The sequence below is a fragment of the Apiospora phragmitis genome (genome assembly GCF_038363925.1).
Source record: "Apiospora phragmitis strain CBS 135458 chromosome Unknown utg000011l:1.0-3236445.0:1.0-3240683.0, whole genome shotgun sequence".
NCBI lineage: Eukaryota > Fungi > Ascomycota > Sordariomycetes > Amphisphaeriales > Apiosporaceae > Apiospora > Apiospora phragmitis.
This window is the reverse complement of record NW_027117411.1, coordinates 1,818,524-1,840,441: the sequence shown is the minus strand read 5'-3', so window position 1 is coordinate 1,840,441 and position 21,918 is coordinate 1,818,524. Positions and strand designations below refer to the sequence as shown.

General features: G+C 50.0%; 10 protein-coding genes across 10 annotated transcripts; 5 read left to right on the top strand and 5 right to left on the bottom strand.

The window, feature by feature from the left end:
- Positions 1–383: 383 nt before the first annotated feature.
- PG994_013335 (Hercynylcysteine S-oxide lyase) lies at positions 384–3,674 on the bottom strand (the record flags this gene model as incomplete). The annotated part of the gene is made up of 3 exons (XM_066864744.1): positions 384–2,942; positions 3,013–3,489; positions 3,549–3,674. 3 exons carry the CDS (start codon positions 3,672–3,674, stop codon positions 384–386), a joined length of 3,162 nt encoding a protein of 1,053 aa, XP_066709705.1.
- Positions 3,675–5,039: 1,365 nt separating this feature from the next.
- PG994_013334 (Ribokinase-like protein) lies at positions 5,040–6,136 on the top strand (the record flags this gene model as incomplete). Its single annotated transcript, XM_066864743.1, has 2 exons — positions 5,040–5,044; positions 5,503–6,136. The coding sequence occupies 2 exons, from the start codon at positions 5,040–5,042 to the stop codon at positions 6,134–6,136; spliced, it is 639 nt and encodes a 212-aa protein (XP_066709704.1).
- A 678-nt stretch (positions 6,137–6,814) lies between these two features.
- PG994_013333 (uncharacterized protein) lies at positions 6,815–7,179 on the top strand (the record flags this gene model as incomplete). Its single annotated transcript, XM_066864742.1, has 2 exons — positions 6,815–7,028; positions 7,103–7,179. 2 exons carry the CDS (start codon positions 6,815–6,817, stop codon positions 7,177–7,179), a joined length of 291 nt encoding a protein of 96 aa, XP_066709703.1.
- Positions 7,180–7,749: 570 nt separating this feature from the next.
- On the bottom strand, positions 7,750–8,286 carry PG994_013332 (uncharacterized protein; the record flags this gene model as incomplete). The annotated part of the gene is made up of 1 exon (XM_066864741.1): positions 7,750–8,286. One exon carries the CDS (start codon positions 8,284–8,286, stop codon positions 7,750–7,752), a length of 537 nt encoding a protein of 178 aa, XP_066709702.1.
- A 668-nt stretch (positions 8,287–8,954) lies between these two features.
- PG994_013331 (orotidine 5'-phosphate decarboxylase) lies at positions 8,955–9,846 on the top strand (the record flags this gene model as incomplete). Its single annotated transcript, XM_066864740.1, is given in 4 exon segments — positions 8,955–9,117; positions 9,166–9,367; positions 9,379–9,502; positions 9,523–9,846. 4 exon segments carry the CDS (start codon positions 8,955–8,957, stop codon positions 9,844–9,846), a joined length of 813 nt encoding a protein of 270 aa, XP_066709701.1.
- A 1,118-nt stretch (positions 9,847–10,964) lies between these two features.
- Positions 10,965–11,717, bottom strand: PG994_013330 (uncharacterized protein; the record flags this gene model as incomplete). The annotated part of the gene is made up of 2 exons (XM_066864739.1): positions 10,965–11,506; positions 11,579–11,717. 2 exons carry the CDS (start codon positions 11,715–11,717, stop codon positions 10,965–10,967), a joined length of 681 nt encoding a protein of 226 aa, XP_066709700.1.
- A 12-nt stretch (positions 11,718–11,729) lies between these two features.
- PG994_013329 (uncharacterized protein) lies at positions 11,730–12,541 on the bottom strand (the record flags this gene model as incomplete). Its single annotated transcript, XM_066864738.1, has 2 exons — positions 11,730–11,935; positions 12,451–12,541. 2 exons carry the CDS (start codon positions 12,539–12,541, stop codon positions 11,730–11,732), a joined length of 297 nt encoding a protein of 98 aa, XP_066709699.1.
- Positions 12,542–13,421: 880 nt separating this feature from the next.
- On the top strand, positions 13,422–14,069 carry PG994_013328 (uncharacterized protein; the record flags this gene model as incomplete). The annotated part of the gene is made up of 1 exon (XM_066864737.1): positions 13,422–14,069. One exon carries the CDS (start codon positions 13,422–13,424, stop codon positions 14,067–14,069), a length of 648 nt encoding a protein of 215 aa, XP_066709698.1.
- Positions 14,070–18,197: 4,128 nt separating this feature from the next.
- On the bottom strand, positions 18,198–18,530 carry PG994_013327 (uncharacterized protein; the record flags this gene model as incomplete). Its single annotated transcript, XM_066864736.1, has 1 exon — positions 18,198–18,530. One exon carries the CDS (start codon positions 18,528–18,530, stop codon positions 18,198–18,200), a length of 333 nt encoding a protein of 110 aa, XP_066709697.1.
- Positions 18,531–20,619: 2,089 nt separating this feature from the next.
- Positions 20,620–21,338, top strand: PG994_013326 (uncharacterized protein; the record flags this gene model as incomplete). The annotated part of the gene is made up of 3 exons (XM_066864735.1): positions 20,620–21,065; positions 21,140–21,206; positions 21,270–21,338. The coding sequence occupies 3 exons, from the start codon at positions 20,620–20,622 to the stop codon at positions 21,336–21,338; spliced, it is 582 nt and encodes a 193-aa protein (XP_066709696.1).
- Between the last annotated feature and the right edge of the window lie 580 nt (positions 21,339–21,918).

Below are 21,918 nucleotides of genomic sequence, written 5' to 3'. Positions count from 1 at the left end.
ACCAGGAGCCGGATTAGCTACAGGTTAGAACATCATTCTTTCCAAGATCATGCATTCCTACGCTAAGTCAAAGTTTGAGATGTGATGATTGAATATCCATTAAATGCCGCTCCAAACGCCAATTGACCACGCCAATGAGGTAGCAGCTTGCCATTATGACAGTCGGCTAGCAATTCCCACCTAAAACGCCTGTATCCGCCCTGCTCGCAAGTATTTTTCATGCAAAGGGTATCGAAGTTGTAATATATAGATGCTGCGCAATCAGATCACCGCTCCCACCTCTTCGTCCAGCCTAGTCTCTTGGACTATCTCATCATGCATTCCAACTCAATGCTGTAAGATGTCATGTCATGCACACCAATGCTGCACCGACCACCATCGAATTAAGCTTCCGAAAGATCGGAGAATGGCGTCACATATCCCGTGAAGTTCTCCGCCGACGTAGCCGCGACTTCAGCGGCTTCGGTCTCCTCCCGAAGCTGATCTGACGGACTTGGTAGTAGATCTCGCTCAGACGAGGCACGAGACGATGTCTGCCAATGCGCGAGTGGATTACTGACCCGGAGTGGATGGTGCCAGTGACCGAGACCGAAATATCGTTGGTTGGGCGAAAGTGTCTTCAGAGGCGACACGTCTGGCACGGGCTCCATTATCTCGAGGCGTGGGCCTGAGTCGCTGTTCAAGTTGAGCATTGGTGGCAACTTCGGTAATATTACATCCTCCTCTTGTTCAACAGGCATTACTGGCACTTGGGCGGCCGCTCGTGTCCGAGTACGTGTCGGTCCCCGTATATTCACCGGCTCGCCGTCGATTAACTTGGGCTTGCGAACGCGTGGATTGGTCTTAACCGCTGCGCCGATGGTTGCGGGCGCGTCTCCAGGCAATTCCTCCAGCTTGACCGGGCTTGGCAGTACAGGTAGGGGTCCGTCGGTGACCATGGAGACTTCTTCGTCGCGGGGACCTGGCGGAAGCTTGCTGATCCACTGCTTCTGGATGTCCCTGATGGACCCATATGCGGTATAGAGCTCCGACATCCTCTGCGGAGGAGGAGTGGCTGAGTTCCGAAGTTCCAAAGCTGCCTTGCGATACTGTGCCTTGCTCGCGTTTGGATACGATTGTGGTGGCGCCGGACTCGGACTCCAACGCGTAAGTTGGGGCGTTTCGTGTAGCCGTTTTTCCAGATGCGATCTCTTGGAGGGCTTCGCGCGCGGGGTGTCGTCGTGATCCAACACTTCACCGGGTGCTGCAAAGAAGGCCGCTGGGGCAGACTTTCTCGGCCTCTTGGGTTTGGGTTGAACCACACGGCCAGGGGAAGAAGTTTGTGGCTTAGCAGGGGGTGTGTAGCCAAAGAAGTTGTAGCGTTCGCCACGTATATTCTGGAGTGCCTCGGCAATGACGTGCATAGTGTAAGCACCGCATCCGTAGTCATTTCTCCCGTACTGAGGGTTCTTGGGCTCAAATCCGTGCTGGCGTGATTCAGCGTTGTCATCCAAATGGTTTGTGATCTGGATGGTCTCGCGCCGCCTCTTCGCAGTGTTCTCGCGTCTTTCCTCGAGCTCGCGCCTCCGGTGCTCAGTCGATTCGCGCCTCTTTTCCCTATCAGCTGCGCGTGCTTCGCGTTTCTTCACCTTCTCCACAGCCAGAGACTCGCGTTTCTTTTCCTTCTCTGCTGCCAAGGATTCCCGTTTCTTGTGTTTCTCCGCGGCCAAGCTTTCTCGCTTTTTCTCCTTTTCCGCGGCTTTCTCAGCAGCCAGACTCTCTTTCTTTCTCTCCTTTTCGGCTGCAAGATCTTCGCGTTTCTGTTTCTCGTACTCCAACGTCTCTTCGGGCGACATCCAGAGAGTGGGTTTACGTAGTCGCAGATCTTCCACCCACGCATCGCAGTCCCACTCGATCCAATAGTCGATCACATCGCCCCAAGTGCTTTCTGATGGCTTGGTGAAGTTGATGAAAACAACCTTGCCCCCCTTGGTATGCACCGATTTGGCAAACTCCTTCACCATTACCTTGAGCCCATGTACGCGGAGACTTGTGCCAAGAACGAGCAGGAGGTCCGGTCCGGCCGAGAGATCATGTTGAACGATCGGCGAGATCAGGTCAGAGCTTGGGTGCTCTTCCCCGTAAAGGACAATATCTGGCCTCAGCTTACCCACACCTAATGCTCGCTTGCCTCGCTCTTGACGCGCCGCTGTTGCACCGGCGCAGTGTGGACATTCTGGCTGCTCCCCCATCATGGTGCGCGTTTCGCGACCATCTTCGTCCCAGTCGCAGAGACGACCGCACACGAAGCATCGCAGTGCGTGGAGTGATCCGTGGAGGAAAACACATTCGACGCCCTTGGCGGGGCCTACACTCGACCTGGATTTGGCCTGGTCATCATCGTCCGGCCGTTGAGAGGACTGGCTTGCATCCTTTCCGCCGGGGTCATCCTCGCCGTTGGGCTGATCCGGAGAGTCTGTATTTTCTTTGTCTTGTTCGTTTGCGGTCGCCTGCTTCACCGGCTTCCTCCTCCTATTGCCCGCGCCGCTCCGTAAATCTGTTGATAGCCCTATCTTCTTCTCGATCTCGTCAATATTTTGTGTGTACAATCTAGCAAGTTTCCCATTGTCTCGTAACTGGGCAATAAAGTGGTGTGTGCTCGTGGGTTGCACATCCTTAACCTTCTGTCTTAGGGTGGTGGCAAACCTGTAGAAGACAGAGGTTTTTACTGGATCGGACCAGATGTTGGAGTCGAATAAATCTCGGCCCTTCAGGTTGCGCAACTTGGATGTCGAGGCCTGTGAAGCAAACAAACCCGCGGAGGACTGCGTACCCTCAGAATCAGACTCGTCGCAGCTTTCTGAGTCGCTTGGTGAGCTGCTATCTGGAGATTCGGTGGATCCGTAAGGGTCGGAAAAGACGGCGGGAGGAGAAGAAAGCGGCGAGGAGCTCAAGGGCCCATCCTGGAGCGGCCGCTTGGGTGTAGAGGAAACATGGGGTGCCTCAGTTTCTGCTCGACTCAGAGCAGGCAACGATCTCGTCAGTCTGAGAAGAGGCTGCAGATGTTTCAGGCTGGGAAAAAGTAGAATCTTCCGCGCCAGACTGAGTTGAAGAAGTCGTGGAGTGCCTTGGCAATGAGGGACGCCGTAATAGAGAAGACCGGGATCGTGTCGATCTGTGCGAAGTTGGATTATTCGATGTAGCCGAATGCGTAGCACGGTCTCGTGTTTCCGTCGCGGTGCCACAAGACGCGACCGTCGCCTCCCTTTGCTGGCCAGGCCCCTGGCCATCAAGGAGCGTTTGGATTGGATTCGTGCTGTGGCCCTTCTTGGCGCTGGTCATGTGCCCATAGTCATTTGCGTCTCCTGATATCGAAAGTTTCCTTCGTTTTGTCGGCCGTTCTGTGTCTTCGCTGTCGGTAGAGTTGTTGTCTCTTTCGGAAGTAGACGTGTTGGCCTTGTCGAACTGGGCTTGGATCAGAGAGTAGAGACCATGCTCGGAGCGGAAGTCCTGAGGTCATATTAGTACATTGCTCCTCTGCTCCTCAAGTAGTTGGGTGCCCATCTTACAGGAATGCCCGAATTGGTGCTAATGCCAGCGCCGGTAATGACGACGACCTTCCTGGATTTGGCAAGTCTGTTGGCTACATCCTGTAGCAACTCAGACGCGTCGGGAGAGACTTGGACTGTTGGCATGGTGCCGAGGTTGGAATAGTGACGTGGTCTTGTTCACCGACAAAGTCGTATACCATTCAAGCGGATCTGTTGTGTCCCTGCTGTCCCAATCACTCCTCCCTCGAGACGCCGTAGGATCCCCCGACCCGCGTTGTCGTCAAGCGAAAAATGCAGTCGAGCTCAGGTATATCACATAACTTCCATTGCTGGTTTCCAGTGTGGAGTGGTGGGCTGGTATTCGAAGACAATTCCACCAATGCTTTGTCCGACCGAGCCGACGTTGGTTTCGCGACGGTCAATCTGTACTGGGGTCGAAGTCAAGAAAGAAGATGACGGGTATCGGACGCTGGGTTCGCGTGCAGGCAAGCGCGTAAGTTCTCGTGGTATAAGCGTAACGTTTTGAGGTATGTTCGAAACCTGCGTGGCGTGTCTGTCGCTGCGGTCTTTGGTCGACGACGCTGAGTGCAGGAAGCAGCCGACCCTGAGCGATCAGCCTTCTTAGGTGCGCCGGATGGTCGACGCGCTCCAATTGCAACTGCACCAACGCGACCCCGCTATTATTAGACGGACGGACTGATCCGGGGTTGGCCGGGGCTAGGCCGTTCCCAAATTAATTTAAGTGCCAACAGCTTCAGGGCGGACTCGGAACTTTTGGACAGTACTTAAAAGGACACTTCTGTACCAGTATTGCCGTCGTGATTGGCATCGAAGTCGGCTGGAAAGAGGTGAGAAACTGGCCCAATGTGATGGTATTACAATGCAATACATTGTTGCCAGCACCTCGTCCTTTGGGGTGATGGAGAGTGCTGTGGCAGATGGATGGTACGATCAATTCGCTGTCCCTGTCCTGTTCCCCGTGCCATACCGCCTCGAATCACAAGCCAACCACTGCTTGCTACCGTAGCAGACAACGTTGCTCTTTCGCAACCAACATCGGATCTTTCGAATAACATGAAGGTTACTATTCCACGTATCTACTCTGTATAGTTTAGCTAATAATATGTATACCAAAATATTGATTGTATTCTCGCTGCGAGAGCGCTATTTCCGAGTCTGAACTTGACTTGGTCCGACAAATCTTGTGGCGCAACTGCACCAGCCACTTCTTAAGCCACATCAAGAGGAATGCCTTCACTGGCCAAGATAGGGGCTACAGTTCTAGCCCACTTCCGCCCTCAGTGATGTCACAAACTTTGCGTGACCACCACAACCAAAACAAGGCCAGGTGTAGAACAGGGATGTAATTCCTAGCTATGACCGCAGCAGAGGGTACATTCGGTGTACATACAATTCCAGATGTTCTCTGGTGGTAGAATATAACGGCGGGCAATCGGGATTGTGTGGTCTTTCGACTGGTTGATACCCCCTTATCAGTTGATGGATATAATGAAGTAGGTATATCCAACACGTTGGCACGAAGCAATGGTGTATATCAAGTGTAGCTAGTATCAAGATAACTCAATTGTTGCCATACACAAGATACTCCGCCCACAACGTGTATTTCCCAAAACATATTCTACCAGTTTAAGGATCTGTCGAGGACATACTGTCTCTTAGAATCCCGTTAAGAAGCCACTATGATCACACCTACCAACTCTCGGCGTTAGTATCACTCTTTTGGGAATAAACGATATGTCTCAAGAGGGAATAAAGGCAATACCTCGAATGAACGGTGAGTCCATCCCTCCTGAGACACTGGGATAACGAGGAATAAACACTAGAAGAAGGAATAAACGCTGGAACAAGAAGGAATCAAACCCGAAAGTCGCTTAGATTCGATTACCACAACCTCCCCTTTTCCCGACTCCCCAGGACCTTGCTGCACACGGTCCGTTACTTCTTCGTTCAGTCGCACTCCACTACCTGGCAATTCCCGAGAAGCTGGCTGCCGCATTGTCGGCTCTGCAGGACACTCGAACACAGAGGGGCATCACTGGTTGCCCCAAAATCGTTTGAGAGCCAGCACCATTCGCCTGCAAGGCCGAGAACCTCATGTCCACCTGCAAGCCTGCAAGCAGGTCAACGTCTTCCCGCCCAACAATCAACTCGAGCTCATGAGCCTAGAGAGTATCACCGCAGCTGGCGCTAAGTTCAGCCAGAAGGGGGTCTTGGGCTGTGCTATGCATTTTCTTAACTCGGGCACTGACAAGGAGGGCACCGGATGTATCGTCGCTCGTTGTGGCGAACACGGTAGCTTGGTTGTGGCACGAAACTTCCGTGCTCGATGGTTCCCCCCTGTTCACGCGGACAGTCTTCGCGTGGTGGATGCAACTGGTGCAGGTAATGCATTCTTGAGGGGCTTCACGGCCAGCCTGGTCGCCAGTCGGGGCGATATCGTGAACGCCATGATGAAAGGTACACTGGCGGCCAGTTTCGTTATTGAGCAGTTCAGATCGCCAGATAGATCAGGCAATGGTGACAACGAGCGGTGGCATGGGCTCACGATGCAAGACCGAGAGCAAGAGTACCGCCAGAGACTTTAGGCGGGAAGGCCTGGCCTTTGATATTGCGAATTCGCACTGCGGTTGTCTTTTACAGAAATGTCGAGCTCAGATTGTCCCGTACTGACGATATCGTGGATGGCCGCGTCCTGTATTACACTTTGATGATGCAACTCTGGTGCGAAAAGTGATAGATAGTCTCCGGCTCCCTTTTGCCATCAATGCAACCAGGTTCTGATGCCCTGGCGGGAGAGACGGCACACATACACCGCTTTGTCATCTCTTTATTGTTTCTTACCCAACAAATTCTAGAAGACATCGACGTACGGATTTAGCGGATCACAAGTCGATAAAATTACCCCCCTGAATGATCGCCTCCGTTATGGTGGGAAAAGGTGGAGTGGCCACTCGCATCCGGAGCACCGCCTGGCTCGTGCAACAGGAGGTGCCTCGGTATGAGTGGTCAAATCGATGGTGCTCTCCTGAACATCCCAGGAATATGCCACGGTCACCGCGAAGGGGGGCACCAATAGGGGCACTGCCTCGACTAGTTTAGTAAGAATAATGACGGCGAGGTCTTATAGATATACGTCGCATCTCAGCACCATACCTGCCACGTTTCCCCAAGTAAAAAACATATCGCTTTCTTATTACTCTCCCTTGAGATCTCTATCCATTTCCTCGCCACGCTTAGCTATACCAGAACCTAGTTCCGTCACGATGGTCTCCGCTGCCTTCCTCCTCGCTTCGGCTCTTGCCTGCTTACAGGTATCGGCCGTGCCCGCCACCCACAACGAACGCCGGTGGATGTGCGGATCGCCAAGCCCGGCTGCCCAAGACCGCTCGAACCAATGCATGCGGGACAGCGCCGCTGATGCGTGTCCTGATCAAGACTGTAACGATGAATGCTATCAGAACTTGTGGAAGACGTGTTGTAAGTAAAAACAGCGGTGCATCTTCTGAGATGCATAAGACTTTGTAGCTAACTTATCCTGCTCCGATTTCAAGGCAAGAAGAACGACGGCAAGGTCTACGGAAGTTTGATAGATCCGGAGCGCTTCGATTGCGCTGTGTGGATGCCATAGGTGGTGCCTATGGAGTTCTGATATCAACCCTGCACAGGAACAGCGTCCTTGATATTCAAAAGCAACGTATTAGAAGATGTGTGCGTCTGGGGACAGGAAGGGAGGTCTTCAAGAATTACTCAAGCATAATACTAATAAAAATCATCACTCGTTTAACATAGGTAACAGATGCATAGTTATGCAGTGTTGAAAGCAAAGAAGCTGTTTACAATGAATTTAGAGTGTACCGACTTACAAATCACACACCACTAGACACCTTACTTCTATGCCAAGTCTAGTGAATGTTTCTGTTCCATCTTCATCCAAGTCAAATGACCCATGAGCGCATTGCGAATAGCGTAGACCTTTCGCACCAACCTTCTTGTGACTGTCGAAACACTGAAATAGCAAAACATCCTTGGGGCTCATTCCACTCCAGTACCAGAAGTATTGGTCTCCCCTGCATCTGACAGCTAAAGTCTCCCCGATATAGTCAGGATAGATCTGTCGAACCGGGACCAAGTCGTCCTCAGACAGGGAACGAGAGTCCGCAAACGCGAGCGGGTGACCACGAACCAACACCAAAGGCTTCTAGACGTTGATAATGCGGAATCGCTTCTGCCCACTCGATATCATATCCCAGTCTTCCTTCTCCAGGTGCCTCTGTGCACGTCCCATTGCCCCTTTTGGCGACTGGTCAATATGGACCTTCTTGACATGGTTCGATGGCAGCTTCGTAGCGCGAGCGCGACGGACGGTGTAATCGAATATCACAACCTTTTCCGCACCCTGCACGTGTCGCATGATGAGATCCTCTACAAATGGGAGATACTTCGCCTCTATGTCCGGGTTCTGGTCAAAGTCTATACCGTCATTCGGCCCATCGTGATAGGAGTCAGGCTCAACTGCGAAGGAGTTGACGTCCAGAGAGAACTCGCTCTCGAGTCGCCGACAACCCTTGACCAGCGTTTTCACCGGGTTGTGTTCATAATTTCGTTTTCCTGGGGTCTCGGTGGTCTCGGCGGTCTCGGCGATGTACTCAGGGCGCTCATCTCCCTCAGGTTCACTGTAGAAGTGAAGTGTACGAAGTAGGTGACCCGAGGCACAAGATCGAGCAGATGCTTCCATGGTTCGAAATATTATAGTTCAGGACTTTTAAATAATACAATTTGGCGGAATACATATAGGAGCTGGAAGACTGACAGATTTTATAGCCAGTTGTCTACTCAATGTCATGCGAAAATCCTCTCTCTCCTGGTGACTCACCGGCCTGCATATATTACGTGAGGTCAGCCAGAATCTCTCACCCTTTGCCTATCCATGATATACATTATACACCCAAATGTGTGAAGTCCCAAACAGCTGCAGTTTGAACCCCGTTCCTAGGAGGGCATTTAAGATACCCAGTGGCCATTGTTGAGTGGACATAATGTCCTGACAGTCGCGAGGGTGAGGTCTTAATGGTGTCGCATATCCCAAGGATGTCAAAAAGTATCATCATGATCTGGAGAATGATAGTTCTGATGGCCCACGGAGCAAACCATGCTTATACAATTCCAACTTTAACTCAAGGTCGCAGGGCAGTAATTAGAGAATCCACAGACCAGGCCACGTTTATCAGCTGTGTAAGGTTACGCAAAACCTCCGCAAAACGTGTCAGCCGATAAGCCTCTCTGGCGGTAACAAAAAGAGTACCCCAACGAGTTTTCGTCCAAAAAAGCCAACTTCTAAAGCTGCGGCACAGGACTGCACCGATTGGTATGTACAACACAGTAATGCAAAACTTCAAAGGCAAGATGTCTACCACGCCACACTCTCAACGGTCTTACCAGGAGAGAGCTCTCCACCACCCCCATCCCGTGGCCAGGCGCCTCTTTCAGATTGCCGAGTCGAAGAAGTCGAATCTTGTTATCTCTGCAGACTTCACTGATATCAAAGCCCTACTAGCCTGCGCGGATAGTTAGGTTTAACCATTTCACGTAAGCCTCCCAGCTAACGTATGGATAGAACTCGGTCCATACATCGCCGTTTTCAAAACGCACATTGACCTGGTAGCCGACTTCTCCGACAAGACCGTCACCGGCCTCAAGCAGCGGGCCAAGAAGCACAACTTCCTCATCTTCGAGGATCGAAAGCTCGTGGACATCGGGACCACGGTGCAGAAGCAGTACCATGGTGGCGCCTTGCGCATCTCCGAATGGGCTGACTTGTCAACCTCAGTATCCTGAGCGGCGATGGTATCGTCGAGGCGTTGGACCAGACCATCGCCGCCGACAGCTTCCCCTACAAGGGGCAGCGGGCCTTCCTGCTGCTGGCCGAGATGACCACCAAGGGCAGCCGGGCGGTGGGCCCTACACCGAGCAGTGCGTCGAGCTGGCGCGGGCCTATCCGAACTCGGTGATTGGTTTCGTCGCGACGCGCGCTCTCACGACGCCTCCCGCCACTGGAGGAGCGCGAGGAGACTTTGTGGTGTTCAGTACCGGCATCAACATGTCCGCGCAGGGCGACGCGCTCGGTCAGCAGTACCAGACGCCCCAGTCGGCCATCGGGCACGGCGCCGACTTCGTTATCGCCGGACGCGGCATCTATGCGGCCGCCGATCCGGTCGCGGCGGCTATCGCTTACAGGGATACCGGGTGGGATGCTTACATGCAAAGAACTCGGCAGGGAGATGAAGTCCGATCATGAGGTATTAACTGACGTAGCTAGCTTCCTGAAACGTTTTTATTTCCAGGGGATCTAATGACACTGGTTATTCTAGTGACATAATCGATCGAGACACCGTTCTTGCTAGTTTCGAAGGAGTCGGATAATGCCCCCTTTTCGAATACCAGAGAGCATCATGGTTCTTCAATAGTTCAAATAGCAAAGTAAACTAACGAAGACCCTGTTTCCTCGACCTCCCCCATTCTTATTTACCATCGTGTATGTAATTATGTGTGTGGATATTAGTATCTAACAACCCTGGAGGCACTAAATACTAGACTCTCCAAGGTCCTCGGTTATCATGTGTGACAAGATCATGGTACGTAGCCCTCCCCCCCTTCCCTTTCAATATCGATAAAAGCCCCGCCCCTTACATCCCACACTTGTCGTTGTGTGTGACAGCCACCCGTTTCCCAATGGAGTTTAATACAGATAGGAGAACCAGAGTAAGCTGACGAGTGGCGAAAAGTGACGAAGAGTGAGAGAATGAAAGAGTGTTGATGAAATCCTTTTCTGTGAGGAAGACGGAGAAGGGCAAACGGACAGGAGTGTGCTGCGATTTCATGTATTTATACATATGTCTGCAGTATGTTGGATGTTCCTTAGTACCGCATATCGTTAATAGAGTGTGTACTCTTGGTATCTTGGCTTGTGGATTACATATCATGCAGTCATTTCGTTGGTGCTTCCCCGTCTACAAGTATCTTGGCGGAAGATGGGGTATTATTCCGTATGCATTGATAATAGCAACACTCCGCCGCAAGTGGCCCCAATCGCTTTTAACAGCGTAGCGGTGTTAAAAGAAGACACCTAACGGGGGCGTATATTCATCGAATGCGTACATTCCCTACCCCCTCGCCGCGCACCTTCTCCCCCTTGCCGTGCACCCTCCTCCCTCGCCGCGAACCCTTCCCCTTACCGCAAAACCTTCTTTCCCCCTCACCCCAAGCCTCTCGCGCACACCAGCACACGGCCAGGACACGAAGCTAGTTTGAAGGGGAGGGCGGAAGGCGAGCTTACGGACAGTCGATCACGTCAGCGGACGGACAGGGATTAGATTTCAAATATAATTTTGTTATTGCCGTTCCTATTCCTAAAGATTAATAAACATCAGATATTGTTTGTTTACCGAACCACTGGGACCAATAACCAACTGCACTCCACAACCGGGTTTTCTCGGCGTTACTAATCGCCTCAAGCACTGCTATTCTGTCTTCGTCCCTTTCACGTCTCTCATCGAGCTCCTGCCACCGTTCCTTCCAGAACGCCCAGCGCTCGAGCGAGTAGCCCCCAGCCCCAGTCCATAAGAACTTCCCTCCACGACCCTTGAGCCCCTGCACGTCGTCAAAGCCTTCTCCCAACGCACAACTAGGCTCTGGCCGGCACTCCGCGCGACGTAGACGCAATAGCTCGGTGACCCCGACCCTGAAAGACGAGACGGCGGCACGCAGCTCGAGGGCGGCCAACGGGTGGGCATCACGCTCCAGCACGTGGACTACGGCATATGATGGCGAGGTGAGTAATAAAGTCGCCTGCGATGCGGACATCATGTATAGAAACCAATCGAGCAGACTAGGCTTGAGCATTCGCCCACGTCGCGGCAGCTTCCATTTTTTTGAATCGTAGAAAGTGGCTTGGTATGCTATGAGAGAGAGCAGAAAGTTAGTACTGTTTGCGAGCTGGTGGGACAATGAGGATATGGAAAATGCCATACCTATTAGATTGTCATCCCACGCATCTCCCAGTCCCGGCATATCGGCCCAGAACTTCTTCCTCTCGTCGCCTAGCGATATATGGCCCCCATCCTCGTCCTCCTTGGGCTCAGACACCTCAAGGGCGGACAGATTTTGCATGGCGCGAACAGGTCATAGCATCTGGGTCTGGTAAGGCAAATTAGATACGGCTGAGTGGTTGATGAAAGTATGGATAGCGAAGACTGCATCGCTCATGCCCTCGGCGCCAAGTCCCTGCGAAGGTTGAGTCAGGCGGGCAGCGCACTCGTCGGCACTGATTTGGTCGGACATGTAGTCTTGCATGTGCTTGACCTGCGCTGCCGAGATGAGATGGGGTGCTGTCCCAGTCAGTTGCGGGTTTCTAATCGAATCCTGTTCCAAGACGCCGGACGACAACGACGATGATGTTCAGCAATAGGTTCGACACTCGAGCTCGTTATCGGGCTCGGGAAATCGGGGTCATGGGGCGGGATTCCATATGGATAGGTTGGAAAATACATGCAGTGCTGTACATCCATCATGCTCCTGTCTAGCGGCTCGCGAAAGGGCAAATTTGGCGAGTGCGGCCACTTTCCTGCTACCCCCTATCTGCCCGTTGTATCAGCTGATTCTTAGGAATATTGTAGGAAGCATTTCGATATCTCTCTCCTGGGCTGTCAATGTTCATGTTCGGCTTCATACATTGGCATAGTGTAAACACCAGACATCATGGTCGTACACGTTGACGAGACCAAGAGGGGTAGTGAGGTAAGCTTGGACGGCTTCCATTCCTTCTCTCATCATGCTGACGGCGGTACTGCACCCCCTTTGATCGGGCACAAGCGGCAAAAGGCTTGGCGGGACAATCCGACACGTCTGTGATCCTGATCTCGTGAACGATCACGCTCAACCTCGGCAATCTTCACGTCAGGGCGGCCGATCAAAATTCCACGAGAGTCCGACATGGCGCATTGCAGTTGTCGCTAGGTCCGATATAACGCCTTTGCTGGCCGGTGGAGGTGAGAACTTTGCGAATGCAGCGAAATTCGATTCGTATCTGCACCGACCAGGACAGTTAGGGCCCTGTAATAGGATGGTAGAAACCATCTGAAAGATCGATGACAGGTCTCATATACCATTATGAGTTCGGACTTCTATTCTCTCAGTAATTCCAAAAAGAAATATTCACGGTGATGTCATAATACTAACACTATTCCGTTCTCGCGGCGAGAATTGCAGCCCATACCGCTTTCATTAAAGCCAATCCTGGCGTGGACGTCTAGGACTTATGCTACACTATTTAAAGCCATAGTACAGCTGAAAGGACGTGCAGTGTTTTCTGATCTCTCATGGAATGGCCTGCTTGAGAGAATGCTTCCGCTCCCACCTGAGCCTAGAGTCCGTTCAGTCTTCACTTGCCAAAATGCCCAATGTTTTCGCATAGATAGTAACGGAACTCGTCAATTGATGAAAGCTCCTAGCATGGGCAGGTACATCTCAAATTCATAAAGCCAAACTTTCCCCGCCCCAGTGCCTGATTGACATGGGAGACGCAGACTCACCGGACTGTGCACCCATTTAGAATAGTACATCACAGGTCTTGGGCTCCTTTTTGCCATGAATCCATGTATCCTCTTTCCCTTTTACTACCGAAATTTAACCGTCCTTGTGCTTCATCTTCCCTGGACAAGTCATCACAAACTGTGAAATAATCACAATATCTTACAATATCTTTTACGGTGGCTCTCGAAGCTTTCCCAAAACACCACAGTCAACAAGCAGGGACGGAGCGATTCTTCTGCTTCAGACCCTCTTGTGGAAGCTGTTCCCACCAAGCCACCTACCATGGCCGAAGGCACAGAGTCCGATATCATTGATACGCCGCCACCAAGCTACGAAGACGTTTGCCCTGGTCCCGTTAAAGCCGACATTGGAGCCGTGACAGATGCACAACTAATGCCGCAAGATCCCACAAGCCTCAAAACAGTAGATGGGGTAATGCATCGAGTGGATGACGAGCTCCGGAGATTTGAATATGGTGCTGATGTCGATTACGTTTCTTCTGGCATTCGTCAACTGTGCCGTTTTGCCGCCTGCCGTGTATCTGAAAATCACCGGGGCCAATCAAATGTCATGGTGGAGGAGCGCAGACAAACAAACCACAGTGAAATTGACAAGTTGATATTCAGCCTTGTTATGAAGCCGATCGCCCCGAAGTCTCTGATAAATGTCCTCAATATGACGGCAAACGCCTTCGAGGAAGTTGCAGAACAGGTTCTGGCGGAAAGGAAATACAGCAACCACTGGCAGGCGAGGGGAGAGTATCACATCATGAGATCCTCAATATATCGAGCGGCAGTGCGGGCATGTAAAAATCTGGCCGAGAACAAGACATTTCCACCCTCGACCTTGGCCGCCCTCGCCAGCGCCGCTAGTTGCTACGACGGTGCCGCCAACAGCTGCGTCCAGGTCGCCGAGTTCTGCACCTACTAACACCTGCGCCGCCCCCAACGCGTTACTCGCCATTGGAGTCGTCACCGCCGGCGAAGTTGTTACCTTTGATACTGCTCCGGTCGCCATCTCCTGCAAGCAGCTCTCGACGGGTTTCTGCTCGAGATCGTTCGGGCATGATCCTGGGGTACATGGTATGAGTCTGGCAGGTGGTCTTGGGGCAGGTATGACTCCGGGTGTCTTTGGTTGCTATACTTGTTGGTAGTGGACACCAAATGGCATGTACTTTAAGTACCCAGTGGTATTTGTTTCGGTCGAAGAGGTTCAAGTGTATTGGCTAGTCACGCTGAAGATGTCAATTTCGTATAACGTTTTGAAGGTGGAACGGCAGACTTACCTCAAAGGTACTACAGACCCTCTAGGACGATCCTTGTGTCAGAGCAAACAGGTATTTGTGTTGCAATCCACAATGTAACGACCAGGGGCACTCAAGTTGGATAACGTTGTCCGAAATCATGCGAAGACGGGAGAATGAATAAAGATGAAGAAGTTCAAATATGTTTTCAAAGAGAAGGCCTCATGGGCAAAGAGTAGTAAAGAGTTGTAGACACAGAGATGTCGTTGCCCACACCCAGACAGACAGACAGGTGTCGACGCAGACAGACAGAGGTCAACGGTGACTGAGAGGTCGACAGAGAGATATGCTGAGGCACACACAGACACACACACACACACACACACAAACACTGCAAGGGAGATTGACGTTACCCGTGATGGCCTTGCTGGGTTTGATGATGACGAGCTTGGTCCTGAAGACTTGATGCTTTGATTCGATGCTGGGCTTGCTGCCGAAGACTGGGACGACTGAGAGATCGCTTGAAGATGGGATATTTCTCAGTGGGGGTATTTACAGCGTCTGGAAAGCCCGTGGTGACGACTTTGTTGCCAGGTCGGAATGAGGTTTGCCATGAGATTTGAATGTCAATCGCGAGGGTAGCTATTTGTGCCAGGTCAGATCCGGAAAGGAGCGAGTGATAATGCATGAACACCTACGATGATTTCTCATTAACCCCGCCATGCACGTACTTGAAGCTTTGGGGCACGCCGTTGACGGCAGTTGGGAGTTAGTTTTGCTCGCAAATCGTATCAAGTCAAGATTCAGCAGATAAGCCAGCTGACGGTGCTACGGTCACCCCATACAACGGCGACCCCTAAATTTAAATAGCCCTTAATAGTACTACATATAAATCAGTATATAAACCAGTTAGCTTTTGATTTATAGTTAATTAAATAATATTATCGTTTTCCTTTTTTTTCCTCTTTCTAATAGGCCGTAAACTTAACGAGTTAGTACTATAACGCGCGATTTAAGATGTTATAAATGGCTCGTTAATAAAATAAGCCGCCAAGAAGTATAATATCCTTAGAATAACTTTAAGGGCTCGGATTTACGGCCGTAAAACTATAAAATAACGGAATAAATCCTTCTAGGCCTTAATAATAGCGGAAGAGTTTTAAATCGTAACTTAGTGCTTTATATAATATAATTTAAGCTGCTTACTAGTATACGTTATTTTCCGGATATTCGCTTAACAGATTTTTTAAATTAACGGGATTAATATAATCCTTAATAAGTATTAAGTTAAAAGATTTATTACTTATTATTTATTTATTAATATTATTTTTTTTAAAAGGATAAATTTCTTAAGGCTTAACGTAACTTTTATAAAAAAAATTATCGAGTTTTTCGAACGGCTTAATAATTTTATTTTAAAATCGATCCTTTTAAAGTTTCGGTTTAATATCGACGAGATTAGTAATTAGCTCGATTATAAAACGAATATAATAATTATTAAACTTGTTAAAATAAAGAGAATATTAATTATAAACTTTTTTAATTAAGAATAAGCTTTTATAATTAAATATAATAACGCTTTAAGCTAAATTTTACCTCCTTTTATTATATTTAAAAATTAATAGGTTTAGTAGTAATAATTTTCGGAAAAGGAGGACTCGTTAATGAATACTATAGAGAATTAAGTTTTTACGGTATCCTTTAAAGGTTAAACTAATAAAGAGCTAGCTTTAATATAATTAAATAAGGTTTTTATTTTTTATATAAAACTTAAAAACGAAGATTAATAGCGGCTTATTATTTTAGATAATTACGTTAATTATATAAGCGAGGATTTTATTATAACGTGTTTAAAATATAAGATATAGTTTCTTTTTTTCGGCATACTCGTCGTACTTATTATAACCCCTAGATCTTAATCCTTTTAATATATTAAAAGATATTTATTATTAAAAAGTAACCCTATATTATATAGGGTTTAATAATATAAATATGAGTAAAAAAGACTTTCTCCGGTATTACGAGCTAGTTAAAAAGTTTACCTTTTAGCCGTATATAATAACTGGCGGTTAAACCGTAACTAGTATATTCCTTCGCGATATTAATAAGCCTTTTAATAGCTAGAACCGGAGGATAGAAAACCAGGTAGAGGTAAGATTATTTGAGCCTCCCCCCGACGTTTTTAATAAATAATTCTCTTTTATAACGTTATTAATATTTACGACCAGCCGCTAAATTAAAGAGTTAGCGGATACGTTTAATAATAATAATATTATTTTCGATAGCGCGACGCGCCGGGTTTTATTCCGGAAGCTCTAAAAGAGTTTAGATATTTTAAACGGCTAGATCGGTTAATTAGAGTACGAGAAGTTAGTTTTAAAAGGTAATTTAGAGAAAAAAAGAGGTAAAAAGAGGAAAAGAGTAATATTTAATTTTAATTAAAAGTTTACGCGTATACGAGATGCTATAGTAATTAAGAGGGAAATAAATGGCGTTATATCGGAACCTTAGGTTATTACTCTTTTATTATCGGCGCCGGAAGCCGTTATAATTAAATCTGACTTTGAATTTAAGATTAAGAGTGTTATAAAAGCGTTTCAAGACTGAAATAGTATTTTTAAGATTTTATATTAATTTTTAATTAAATTATTCGTATTATTATTGTGTAGTATTATTGTTGGTTTTTCGGGTCGCCGTTGCATGGGGTGACCGTAGCACCGTTAGCTGGCTTACATACCTATATGACAATCCATATGGATGCGAAGACAGCACCACTTGCACCAGAGTGTTGACCGTCTACTCACCGCCCGGGCTCGAATGCCGGGATGCAGTGCGGCAGATGCCCGCCGCCAAACGGGAACTGGTGGTGCATTGGAAGTCGAAGCCTTGAACGATGATGATGTTGAACAGAGCTGAGTGGTTGTTTTGGTTTGGGTCCAGTGGAAGAATGATCTCGAGAGATAAAGGGAGAGAGGACGAAAAGAAGAAGAAACAAAAAGAAAGAAGGAAAAAGGCATCTGTTAGTTAGAAGAAGAGAATCAAGCGGTTGGTGGTTCGTTTGCGAACCAAGTTCAATTACCGTCATTTAATTATTATTATTATTAATAGTACGCCGTAGGCCGAAGGCCTTCGGTACATCTACCTAGTTCCTCGTGTAATAAACCGTGCCGAAGCTGGACTAAAAATACACGCTGCCATATCGTAAAATCTACCCCACGTGCTCGACGTTACCATGCTGGTTCTCACCTACCAGCCTAGTGACCCTTGCTTTAGGGCCTGAAGAGATTATTTAGGTTCGGGTGGTCCCCCAATCTCCATTGCCAGCTTATACAGCGGTAGTCGACCGGTCCGTAGAAGCCACTTTGCGATAACCTTCGCCGTATCTTTTCCTACAGTAAGCGCCGCTAGATCGCGACGAGTTCGCAGCGGACTAGGTGCTAGCTGTCTTGCTAGCTGCTCTTGCTTTCCCTCGAAGTCCTTGCAGTATAGGATCAGGTGTTCAGCTGTCTCCCGCCCTTCACCGCAGTTGCATAGCGGCGTCGGGACGTCTGGAACCCGGCAGGTGAACAGGAACGACTTGAGCCCTATTCTTCCAGTGCGTGCTTGCATTAGGACCGACGCTTCGTGCTTGAGCATATCGTCATAGCGACGGCACGCTCCCCAGTCTGGCGGCGACTCTGCAGCTAGTTCGCGGCCGCCTCGCGTAGGAGTGACGGCATGGAACCATCTTTGTCGTCATTTAATTAAGAGAATGAGAAGGAAAAAACCTGCGGTAACTCTCTGTCTCTCTCTCTATTGGTTAAAACAAGCTTGCTTCAAACATCGGCGGCATTTCTATCGTGTCGCCCCGACACGTTTCTCTGCCGCATAGCGGCGCCGGCGACCTCCTCCAGCTCTTGGAGGAGGCCCTCGATGACTGCGAAGTCGTCGGCGTGCCTGACCCTCTGCTCGTCATCCAGGCGAGCGGCGACGGGCGCCAACGCATCGGCCACAGCCTTGCCGATCTCGGCGCCAAGCACACCCGGATCGATGGCAGCTGCAACAGCGGCACCAAACGCACCTGAATCAAGGGCAGCCGCAACAGCGGCGCCGAACGCAGCCGGGTCCAGGGCGGCGGCGGCGGCAGACGCAAGAGGGGCCTGGCCCATGTCGTCATCGACCGACCAGGAGCCGCTGCGGCGGGAAAACCATGCGCCGAGCTTCTTCTTCGTGTCGTCCCAACCCAGGGCGAATTGTGGTCATCATGGCGGCCAAAATCGCGGGCGCGCTAACAACGCAAGCAATAATGGCGGCGGCAAGTTCGCCGGACGTCAACGCGATGGTCAGTTTGTTTGTGTGTGTGTGTGTGTGTTTGTTAGTCTGTCTGTCTGTCTGTCTCTGTCTGTCTGTTAGTGGGCCAAAGAACAAATGAAAGGAGAATAAGGGATCGAGGGCTTGAAGTTGAGGATTGAAGTTGACTGTTTTGGTTGTTCACAGCGCGGCCTACCCGATTGGTTATTCGACTTGATTAGGTGTCCCTTGCTTGGATCCCTTGCCTCGGAGCTTTTATTATTCGTTTGATAACATTGTCAACCACCTTCGACCTTATTACATATTGTATTCTGCATTTTCCCTCAGGCCGTCTAGGACGCAGTTATCGAATATGTAATTTCCGGTTAAACCTACTATGCCCTGTCAACAGCTGCCAGGTACGGTCCTCACACTACACCTATTTTTAGGTATGTACCTGAAGTTTCACATTGCCGGCGCCGACAAGCGCATCGATTGTCCCCTAACACCAAAAGGGGTGCCACCGTGCAGGGTGCAGTACTAAAAAGGGTGCAACACCAAAAAACCATCACCACTTACACTGCTGACGAAAAAAGCACGTGCGGCCGGCCATCCATCATATATGGAATAGTACTTATTTGGCCCTGAAAAGAGCCAAATCTGTATATATCGGATGGTAGAAGGCAAGAGGGGGGGGGATGCAACAGGTGCTTTACGCGCTGTACGCGTTACGATTGATCGCACTGCACACTGCCAGTGGCTGGTAAGGTGAATGCACTAAAGTTTTTCAAGTACACGGCTAAAAATAGGTGTGGCGTGAGGGCCGTGCATTTCAGCTGTTGGCAGAGCATAGTAGGTGTAGTACTTCTCAATATAATGGGTAGAATGGGGTGAACTCGACCCTCGCATGACTCTCTGTTTCGATTCAATTCGTGGCCCCCTTCCTCGTCGAAGACCTTTTTCTTGGATCACCATAAGACGAAACTGACATGTACTTGTCAAAACCTGAGTGCTGGTATAAGGAGGACTGCGCCTTCAAGATGGCGCAGCGGCAAGCCACGACGTGACTTTATTTTCGACCAAAAGGACCTCGTCCTGGAGACCGAGGACCCGCCAAGCCCTACGCAAAGTGGTATTAAGGGTGTGTGTCATGGCACGTTGGGGTGGGAGGGAAGAACAAGCCTTGATCATGGGACCCGGGGATCAGTCTGCACTTTCTCGGCCGATAACCCGCCATTTGAGGCTGTCAGGTGCTCTTAGCGGTTTGAGGGTTGAACTCTATTTCGGTGGGTATTCAGGGTATAGTTACCCCTGATTGGTGGGAGTTCTATACAGAGGGTTCGGCCGGTGGGCTTGATGGGTCGGCCGGCTCAACGCATAAGGCTTGGCTTATTCAGATAAAATTGACTAACAGGGATGTATGATGTTGACACCAACGGCACTTTCCTTCTTCCACGACAGCCTCTCTCGACATCGCTTTTGCATACTTTTTTGAGGGTTTGACGTCCATTGGTGGTGTGGACTGAAGTCGCACCGCCTGGCTGGTTCCACTGCTGATCACCCATAAAGACGAAACCCCCAGGTCCATACACCCTTGAAAAATAGCTGCACAATGGCGTATACCGACACTTTGTCACGAGTCATGGTCACCCTTACTGGCTGTGCATGCCGGCCGAAAGGACGCGATACTATATCGAGATGTACCTCACGAAGCAGCCTTGTGGGGCAGAACTCCTAAGGCGAGTATTATAAAGAAGAGATGCCAAATCTACCTAAGTTTCTGGTCTCCCTTCGTCACCATCAAGCCACTTCGCTCTTTTAATACTTGCTTTCGATTCACCAACTTTCTCTTCTTTGTACAGAACAGTCTATACTCTCATTGACTTGAGCGGGTATTCATTCCATTCATTTTTACTTCCTTCGCTTTCCAAACAACCACTTTCCACCACCACAACCACCACCACCAAGATGCGTTTCACCGCCACCAGCACCCTCGCCCTCCTGAGCGCCGCCGCTTCCATCGCCTCGGCCTCGCCCACCGGTCACTACAGCCCCAACGCCGGCGTCGCCGTCACCGAGAAGCGCGAGCCCCTGCCCCAGACCCTGGACCACCAGCAGGTCCACAAGCGGGAGATCCTGACGGCGATCGTAACGGCGGCCGGGACGGCGGCGGCGACGGCCATCACGAAGGCGGCGATCGATGCGGCCACGAACCTCATCAAGGACCTGGCCAACTTCGACAACGCGCGCGAGGCCTTCACCAAGAAGACGGCCGAGGCCATGTGGGCCAAGAACCCGGACCCGGCCAAGTTCGCCGCCGCCATCTGCTACAACGAGGCCTACGACCTCGAGGACCCCAAGGGCATGGATGGCCTGACCTCGGTCAAGATGACCCTCGGACCCCTGAACACTGAGTACGTCCCCCCTCCTCCCCCCACTTTTTTTTATAGGTCATGGAACTCTGCCACTGACTATGGAGAAAAACCAGCTACGACTGCTTCTACATGACTGCCAACAACGCCCTGTACACTCGTGGCGACGGTGGCTTTATCAACGTAAGTAAACCACTCGATATCTACATTTTGGTTATGAAGACCGAGCTAATGCCCCCCTGATAGTTGGCCTTTGTCAGCGACAAGCGCTGCACTTTTGACAGTAACACTGCTGATCTCACATGCACCGCATAAGCGTTGTACCTGGGGAAGATGACAAGGCTTCGAGGATGGCCTCACAGGCGCGAGCTTTGGACGACCAATGATGAACGTTTGAGATGCCGGGGATGGCAGTGGCGATGGAGGTATTTACAGGCTTCTAGCTTTTCATCACGATGCATCACTCTATTGGCAGCTCTCACGAAGCAGCTAGAATAATGGACTATATCGTAATGCTCTGCGTACAGATGTTTACGCAGTAATTAGGATATCACTCATGATGAAACAAAAAACAAACCATGCCTGTATCGCTAGACCGTATGTGCTAATTGATGTCCACTCGGCGAGTCCAAAACGTCATGTCTGTGCTACTTCTGGGGCGCACCGAGAATAAGAAAGCTAACGTCAAGATAGCCTTTTGAGCATTGTTATCCTGAACTGAGCTAGGTGCCATGAATTACAGCCGTGCATTTACCTCACCCGAACAGGAAGATCAGCAGGAGGAGACGCTGACCCCCCCTTTCCAGAGCCGTATCGGATCGATCAGAACACGACGAACGGGGAATCCTCTCAACCTGGCATAGCTGGCCAGGCCGGGATTGTCGAGGTGATGGTG